Raw genomic sequence first — 9,055 nt, forward strand, 5'->3', positions numbered from 1 at the left:
GATAATGAAAATGTGGTTCATTTATATGATGGAGTTTTACTCAGCAGTAAAGAAAGATGAAATCATGAAATTTGCGGGTAAATAGATAGAAACTGTTATACTAATTGAAGTAACACAGACTCAAAAAAACGACATATATTCTCCCTCATATGTGGATCCTAGCACCAAATCCTTTTAAATTCCAGGCCCTTTCAATAAGATGATGCTATACAGCAGTCCCTTCTGTACAAAATAACTACCATCATCACGACTGCAGCTGAGCCAGATTGCTAAACATCAGTCACAATTGGGCTCCTTGACAGTTGTGCTCATTCATTAAAGGAGAACCAAGCAGGGTCACTGGACCCTCACTGGAGTATCCAGTCACTCTTCCTAGGCAAATGTATGTAATTTGACCCTAATCACACATGGCCTCCTGGATTTGGGAAGGGTTAAAGTATACAATCTGGGGAAGGCTAGGAAGAGAAGGCATGACCCATGCTGGGTTAAGGCTTTCCAGTGTGCATACCTTCAGGTCATACATACACCTGAGCAACCCATCAGTTATCTGGTAGGTAAGTTCAATGAATTCATTTGTTCCCCAGTAAAACTTTAATCAAACATTGGCTTGACACTAGAACCTTAAAAGGGAATAAACATTGCTTAGCGTCCCCAGGAAAAGAAGTCTCACAACTGACGGAAAATTTATTTGTTAATGCTATTATGTCTCATAATTATTAATTATGTCTCAATTATTATCTCTTTTTGAGACAGGGTCTCCCTGCAGCCCCAGCTATCCTGGAACTCACTAGGTAGACCAGGCTGGACTTGAACTCACAGAGATCCGCCTGCCTCTGCCTCCCAAGTGCTGGGATTAAAGGAGTGTGCCACCACGCCCAGCAAACTACTTTTCATAAGGCTCTATTTTACATGCTCCATCTCTTTTTTCCAGGTTTTTAGTTGTATGAGGTAGGAAGGTAATGTTGGAGTACAGTGTCTTTTCTGCTTCCAAGTAGCCCTTCTAAACAATTTGGTGAAGGCTCTTCTTGGCTCTGTACTTTCAGCAAACCTATTTCTATAGAAAATGGTCCTAGTATGTTCAGCCCCTCCAAAAGTAGGCTGTCTGCACCCTTGATAACTCTGGTTACTAGCCTAAAGATATGTGTACCAGAACTGGACCTAGAAGTCCCAGTGTGAAGATGACCGCATTTACCAAAGATACACAGTACAGTATGACAATCTTCATTTTAAGAAACTGGTGTAAAATGAATTATGGAGTTTGAAGACTCAGGTTCAAAACCTATCTCAAAACTTTGCACCCTATGACTTTAGCAAACTAACTCAACTCATGAACTTTACTTGCTCTGTCTATATAGGCATTATATCCCACAGGTTGTTATGGGGCAGAAATGAGATAATAGATAAGAAAACACTTTGTAATTTGTAAAGGTGCTGCACAAAGATAAATGATAACAAAGCATGTTTCCAGTAATCCCAGTAGTCCTCCATCTTTCTAACATTGTCTTCCAAATATCCAAATTCCTCTTTAGTGCAACACATTAAAAACACAAAAGAAATTCATTGCTAAGTTCAATGTTAAATACTTCCCCTTAAACCATATACATACAGTGTGAAAAAAATACATTTATGGGGCAAGAGAGATGTCTCAGTAGTTAAGAATGCTTGCTGCTCTTACCTCTTCAACAAATGGTGCTGGCAAAACTGGATCTTCATGTGTAGAAGAATGAAATTAGACCCATACTTTTCACCCTGAACAAAAGTAAACCCCAAATGGACTGAAGACCTCAATGTGAAGCCTGAAAAGTCGCAACTGTTATAAGAACATAGACAGTACCCTACAAAATATAGGTATAGGAAAGGACTTTCTAAATTTGATATCAGTTGTTCAGAAATTAAAATCAACAATTGACAAATGGAACCTCATTAAACTAAAAAGCTTCTGTACAGCAAAGGAAACAACAATTCAGTGAAGAGGAAGCCAAGAGTGAGAGAAAATCTTCACCAGTTATTCATCCAACAGAGGATTAATATCCATAATTACAAAGAACTCAAAAAATGAAGAAAACAAATGACCCAATTAAAAAATGGGCTTTGGATCTGAACAGAGAGCTCTCAAAAGAAATAAAAATGGACAAGAAATACCTTTAAAAATGTTCAATATCCTTAGTAATTAGGGAAATGCAAATCAAAACTATTTTAAGATTTCATCTAAAGATTTCATCTCACCAGTGAGAATGACTAAGATTAAGAGAACAAATGACACCAAATGCTGGCATGGATGTGGGGAAAGGGAAACCCTCATCTACTGTTGGTAGGATTGCAAACTGGTGCAACCGCTGTGGAAATCAGTTTAGAGAACTCTTAAAAAACTAAAAATAAATCTATTATATGTTCTGGTTATATCACTCCTTGTAATAAACCAACGGACTCATCGTACTACAGAGATACTTGCACAGCTGTGTTTGTTGCAACTCTTTTCACAATAGTTAAGAAATGGAAACCACCTCATCAATGAAACTCCCTTGTGCAACAGAGGGCCAGGAACACAAAAGGTCACAAATGGTCAAAGCATAGAGAATAAGTCTGCAGAGTGTGGGTCCTTGGACAGGATTCTTATATTAAACTCCACCCACCCAAGGCTCAGGGACCACTGGAAAAGAAGGAGCATAAAAATTGTAAGAGCCAGGGAAGAGGTGCATGGCCATATGGAAACAAGAGTCCTACAAGCTTCTGGGACCCTGCTCATATGAACCTACAACAATGGTGTCAGCATGCACAAGACCTATGGAAATTCAGGCAGACAAAAACCAAGCACAGAACTGTGGAAAAGGCAACCATCCCCAATTTTAGTAGAATTATTGGACACTGATAACTGCTGGGTGAGGAAGAGCTGATCTTAAAAAAGTGGGACTCTACATAGGCTGACTAGTGCCCAGTGGATGAACTTGCACTGAGAGACATCTAACTTGACACGATAGGCCTTAACACAAATGACAGAATGTATGAATTCCAGTGTGGGGGAGAGGGGCTTTGGGAGGGTGCCAATGGGGAAGGGGGTATTAAAGATGATTAAGATGTTCTGTATGAAACACACAAAAATTCAATAAAAATTATAAAGAAATGGAAAAAACCTAAATGTCCCACAACTGATGATTAGATGATGAAAATGTGATAGTTACACAATGGAGTTCTACTCAGCAGTAAAGAAAAATGAAATTATGAAATTTACAGGTAAATGGGTGGAACTAGAAACTGTTATGCTAAGTGAAGTAACCCAGGCTCAGAAAAACAAGTGACATAGGTTCTCTTTTGTTTGTGGATCTTAGCTCCAAATTCCTAGATATGAGTATATATCCTGGTAACTGCAGAAGAAAAGAAAATGAAAAGGAACTATGGGGAAAAAGGGGAAGAAGGAATTCAAGAGAGAGGGACAGTAGAAGACAGGTGTTATTAAGGGGAAAAGGGGGAATAGGGGCACTTTAACTGGGGAGGAAGTAGCAAGGGTTATACAGAGGGAGTGAGAAGAGAGATATATATTGCTTAGGTGATATGAAAAATCAGAGGGAAATGTATTAGTTCAAAGTCCTACTGAAAAATACATACAATAAATAAATGTGTGTGTGTGTGTATGTGTGTGTGTGTGTCTGTGTGTGTCTGTGTGTGTATAGCTGAAGGTTATATAACAAAAAAACACAGTGCCAGGCAGGAGAAACCTCCCTTTGAGCTGCTGATCAGGATAATGTAAGAGACTCCCAAAATAACACATGCTATTGTCACAGTCCTTGATCGCCTCTCAGAACTTGAAGGTAAGATCCTATTAGTGCTGAAGATAGGCCACACTTTAGACAGGACTTGCAGCAATCAAGCAGGAACTGACCTGGAAGCCTTCTTCCTAAAGACTAGCTCTCACAGTATCAGGGGATACTATACTATACAAGCTGCCAACAGAGAAAACCGATCAATGGTCCTACCCAGCTGTAAATTCTAATGAACAACAAAGACTGGCCCAGCAAACTATCGATACTGATGCAGTAGTAACACTTTTATCTTGGGGGTAATCAACAGCTGTCTAATTGGGATTAAGGTCCACTCAATGGGTGGGAACTCATGTGTGATACTGTAGACATAGCCAAATACACATGGCTGGAGAGGTCATAGAACCTAGAGAAAAACCTACTTTTGCCATATCCCTAGAGCAAACGTGATTTCTTACTTTATTTTTATTTTATTTTTTTTTGAGACAGGGTCTCCCTGCAGCACCAGCTGGCCTGTGACCCCTATGTAGACCAGGCTGGACTTGAACTCACAAGAGATTCACCTGCATCTGCCTCCTGAGTGCTGGGATTAAAGATATAAGCCACCACGCTTGGCTGATTTCTTAATTTATTCCAAATATGCATCCTCATATAAACACACAAGTGTACCTTTCACCTCTCATCAAACAAGTTTCTTTTTGCAACAAATGGAAACTATAACAGAGTTCCAGAACTGGTCAAATGCAAAGAATAAGTGTCTGTGAGATGCTTAACCCATCTTCAATGCAACTGCTATACATAGGATGAACACATCTTTCAATTCTCACCAGAGAAGTTTCCTTATTACAGCATATGGTGATTAACACAGAAACTCACAATTGGCCAGTGTGCAGAGAACAAGAGGTCACAGAATGCTTATCCTTGATCAGGACACCTATTTCAAACTTCTGCCTCCAAAGGCCCAGGGATCATTGTGGTAGAGGAGGCAGGAAGGCTGTAAAAGCCAGAGCGGCTGGATGACCACAAGGAAACAGTCTTCCAGACAGCTGGTCAGTTACACATATGAACTCACAGCAATGGTGACAGCATGCACAAGTCCTATGCAGCTCAAACCAGACAAAATCCCAGCATAGACACGGGGAAGTGGGTAAGAAACCTCAGCCCAATCTAAGGAACTTTTGGCAACTGATGCCTGCTGGAAGGGGTAAAGACACTGCTTCAGGGATAGGACTCAGTGGGCCCAGTGGATGGACCTATACTGAAGGACATTTGGGAGGCACAAATCAGACTCTATAGGCCATGTTATACATACATGAGTACATTAACCTGGGCAAGAGGCAGTGGGGGAGGTGGGTATGGATAGAGGAGGGGATCTAAATTCCATCAAACTATATTGCATAAAAATTGTAAAAATTCAATTAAAATTTTTTTTTAAAAATGCTTGTTCTTACAGAGCACCAGAGTTCAGTTTCCAGAACCTACGTCTGGTGGCACACAACTGCCTATAATTCCAGCTCCAGGGGATCTGAATCCCTCTTCTGGCTTGTGCAGGGACTGCACTCATGTGCATATATCCACAACAAACATACACAAAATTAAAAATAAATCTTTTTTTAAAATTCACTTATATTATAAGGCTCAACATAATTTTAAAAGTTCACCCTTTAGGGCTGAAGAGATGGCTCAGCAGTCAAGAGCACTGGCTGCTCTTACAGAGGATCTGGTTCAGTTCCTAGCATCCACTTGGCAACTAACAACCATCCATAACTCCATCCACTTCAAGGGAATCCAACACCTTCTTCTGCCCTCCACAGGCATTGCCAGACATAGGTGCATTTGTATACATGTAGGCAAAACATTCATACACATAAAATTAAAATAAATTTTTAAGTGCATCCTCAATCTAATTTACAAAGTTCTTAACCCAAGAATGAGTTCTTGAAGACTACTTATATTCTTTGAATTTGGCCATTGAACTAATGATAAAAATATATAATTTTTTAAGGAATTAGGCTAGTTACCAGGCTGATACTGCAACTGTTAAAACATGAGCAAATTCACAAGTGATACGTGACTTACCTCTGTAACATTGTGGCAAGAAGTACAATAGTATTTGCCTTCATCAGTAAGACCCCAAGAAACAGCAGCACACTGAGAACAGCGTTCTTTGAACTCTTTCTACAGAAGAAGAAAGATGTTACTGTCAAGCCATCTTTAGTGTCCTGGATCTTAAACCCCACAGGTTCTCAGTTCTACTTCTAGGGTTCCTGGCAATTTCATCCCATAAATTTAAAATACTTTATTTATTAATTTTATGTATATGAGTGTATTGCTTGCATGTATGCAAGTACACCCCTGTCATATAATGCCCATGGAGGCCAGAAGAGGACATCAGCTCCCTTGGAACTGGAGTTACGAACAGTTGTGAGCTGCCTTGTGGGTGCTGGGAACTGAATCTGGGTTCTCTGCAAGAGCAGCCAATGCTCTCAAGTGCTGAGTCATCTATCCAGCCCCTCATCCAGTAAATTAAAAAACAAAACAAAACAAAACCAAAACTAGAGACTTCAGTCTCTTTAACAATAGGAAGTTAAACTATTACATAAAACTACTAAAATACATAGTGAGAAAAAAGGAAAAGTTGCAAGAGTAAGTTGGAAACAAAGATAAAAATAAACTACTCACTGAAAGTGAAAATAAAACTCAATGGAAATGCATTGGGGTTGGAGGGGATAACAAAATGATCATACAGCCAAAACAAAATTCAATTATCTGCCAGGTACCCACCTTTAATCCCAGGACTACGGAGATGGAGGCAGAGGCAGGCTGATCTCTGTGAGATTGAGGTCAGCCTGGTCTATACAGCTAGGAAGTTCCAGACCAGCTGGGACTACAGGGAGACCCTGTCTCAAAAAACCAAAAAATTTAAAATAAAATAAAACAATAATACAAATTTGAAAAATAGAAATACTATTTGGAATTTCCTATGAGGCATTAAAAATATGCTTACCACAAAGGAACTAGATTTTTACCAATTGTTTCAAGTTTCAATTTATTCATGCAGCAATATGAAGGGTATCAATTATGTATGTGTTAAACTTTTAATTGGGTGCTGGGAATTCAAAAGTAAGCAAAAGAGACGTAGGATCTACTCACAATACATATGTATGGATCATGGTGTATTACAGTTGCAACTCATTATTTAGACACTAATTCATCATTCAACACTTATTAATATTTACTGAGTCTACTATAAGACCAATCACCATTCTGCCAATGTACACACACTCTGATTCAAACTTCTTCAGGGAGTGACTTATTGATCAATTAATGACTACTCATGTCATCAAAGAGTGCAGCCTTTTACACAGCATGTCAAAAGTGTATGCCAAATCTATCTTGACAATTTGGTAAATTTTTTTCAATGACAGCACAGTGGCAACTATTACAATGATTTATGGACACGTGAGAAGGTCCCCCAGCAGGGATTTGTTCTCCTCACACCGGAGTTTGGCAAGGGATTCCCAGAAAGATTGACTACTTGGAGACATCCCAAGTTCCACGCACTTCCCCTCCCACACCTACCCACTATCAAAGGGAACTTTGCTGGGTGGTCCCCTCCAGAAAGGACGAGCCTCAGGGCGGCCACCCCTCAAGCCTACAACTTCACCACCCTCCCTACACACGCCCTAAGGAAACACTCCACCCACCTCACCCGCGAGTGTCACTGGACCCGGAAGGCCAGCTAGGTTCCAAGCTCGTGCTGCGGCCGCCCACCCCTCGCTCCGCCCCCTAGGCAGGTGGCCGCTCCCAGTTAAACCCGTCCTCGGAGCGCTGTTCCCTCAGCCAGGCTCCCGTTGGGCCTGGCTAGTCAGAGACCGCCAAATTCCACCAGCAAGCGATCCTCTAGATGCTTACCGCTTCCTCTAGGTCCATTGCCTTACGACCCCTAACAGTTAACCCGGCAGCGAGCGCCGCTTCCGGGAGAGGTGGGAGGAGCGTTCCGGCCGGAAACACAACCTCTGACTTTGGATTCCGGGAGCCTGTAACTACGGCTGGGAGTCCTTTGCTGCCTCTGGCGCCCTGCAAATCCCTCATCCTCCATAGTACATTCTTTTTCTAGTCTTGGCAATTAAAACTAACCAGTAGGTAGGTGGCCCCGACTACTAAATGAGTCAATCAAGCTTTGTTCTTTTCCAAGATCCTCAGCCAGTTCTGGATGCAAGGGAGGCAGAGTGGGGCCACGTTCCAGTCGGCTTGTCCCTTGCTGGCCTTTACAAAAATGTTCTTGAGTTGGAGTAAAGAACTCAGGTTGCGTGGTGCCACCTGATATTTGACGAAAGGGCCCAGAACACTAACTGGAGGAAAGACAGCATGTTTAGCAAATGGTGCTGTCAAAACTGGATCTCCACTTGTAGAAGAATGAAACTAAACTTCTATCTTTAACCCTGCACAAAAGTCACTTCCAAATGGCTCAAAGACCTCAATGTAAAGCCTAAAACTCTGAAACTATTAGAAGAAAACATTGGGAAAAACCTACAAGATATAGGCGTAGGAAAGGATTTTCTAAACCGGACATCAATTGCTCAGGAAACAAGGGCAAGTATTAACAAATGGGACCTCATTAAACTAAAAAGCTGTACATCAGAGGAGACAACCAATGAAGCAAACAGAAAACCCACAGAATGGGAGAAAATCTTCACCAGTGACACATCGGACAGAGGTTTAATAACCAGAATATATAACGAACTCAAAAAACAGAATCAAGACAAGAAGCAACCCAATTAAAAGATGGGCTAAGGAGCTGAACAGAGAGTTCTCAAAAGAAGAAGTAAAGATGGCTATGAAACATCTTAAAAGATGTTCAACATCACTAATAATTAGGGAAATGCAAATTAAAACCACTTTAAGATTTCACCTTATCCCAGTCAGACTGGCTAAGATCAAGAAAACAAATGATACCAAATGTTGGAGAGGATGTGGGGAAAGGGGAACACTCATCCACTGCTGATGGGGCCGCAAACTGGTTCAACCCCTATGGAAAGCTGTGTGGAAAACTCTGAAAAAAAAAAAATACAAATGAACCTACCATTTGACCCAGTTATACCACTCCTTGGCACATACCCAAAGAACTCATCCTATTGCAGACACTTGTACATCCATGTTTGTTGGTGCTCTTTTCACAATAGCTAAGAGATGGAAGCAACCTAAGTGTCTCTCAATTGACTAGTGGATAAGGAAGATGTGGTTCATTTATATGATGGAGTTTTACTCAGCAGTAAAGAAAGATGAAATCATGAAAT

General features: G+C 40.8%; 1 protein-coding gene across 1 annotated transcript in view; it reads right to left on the reverse strand.

The window, feature by feature from the left end:
- Taf1b (TATA-box binding protein associated factor, RNA polymerase I subunit B) overlaps window positions 1-7,731 on the reverse strand; it is a 104,914-nt gene extending 97,183 nt beyond the window's left edge. The window contains exons 1-2 of the mRNA XM_008850125.3: window positions 7,671-7,731; window positions 5,835-5,933 (exon numbers count right to left, since the gene is read on the reverse strand). Coding sequence (XP_008848347.1) covers window positions 5,835-5,933; window positions 7,671-7,688 — 117 coding nt within the window. The 5' untranslated portion in view covers window positions 7,689-7,731. The remainder of the gene's footprint in view (window positions 1-5,834; window positions 5,934-7,670) is intronic.
- Window positions 7,732-9,055: the final 1,324 nt, after the last annotated feature.

This window comes from Nannospalax galili, unplaced genomic scaffold (assembly GCF_000622305.1).
Source record: "Nannospalax galili isolate Female #2095 unplaced genomic scaffold, S.galili_v1.0 scaffold100, whole genome shotgun sequence".
NCBI classification, from domain to species: domain Eukaryota; kingdom Metazoa; phylum Chordata; class Mammalia; order Rodentia; family Spalacidae; genus Nannospalax; species Nannospalax galili.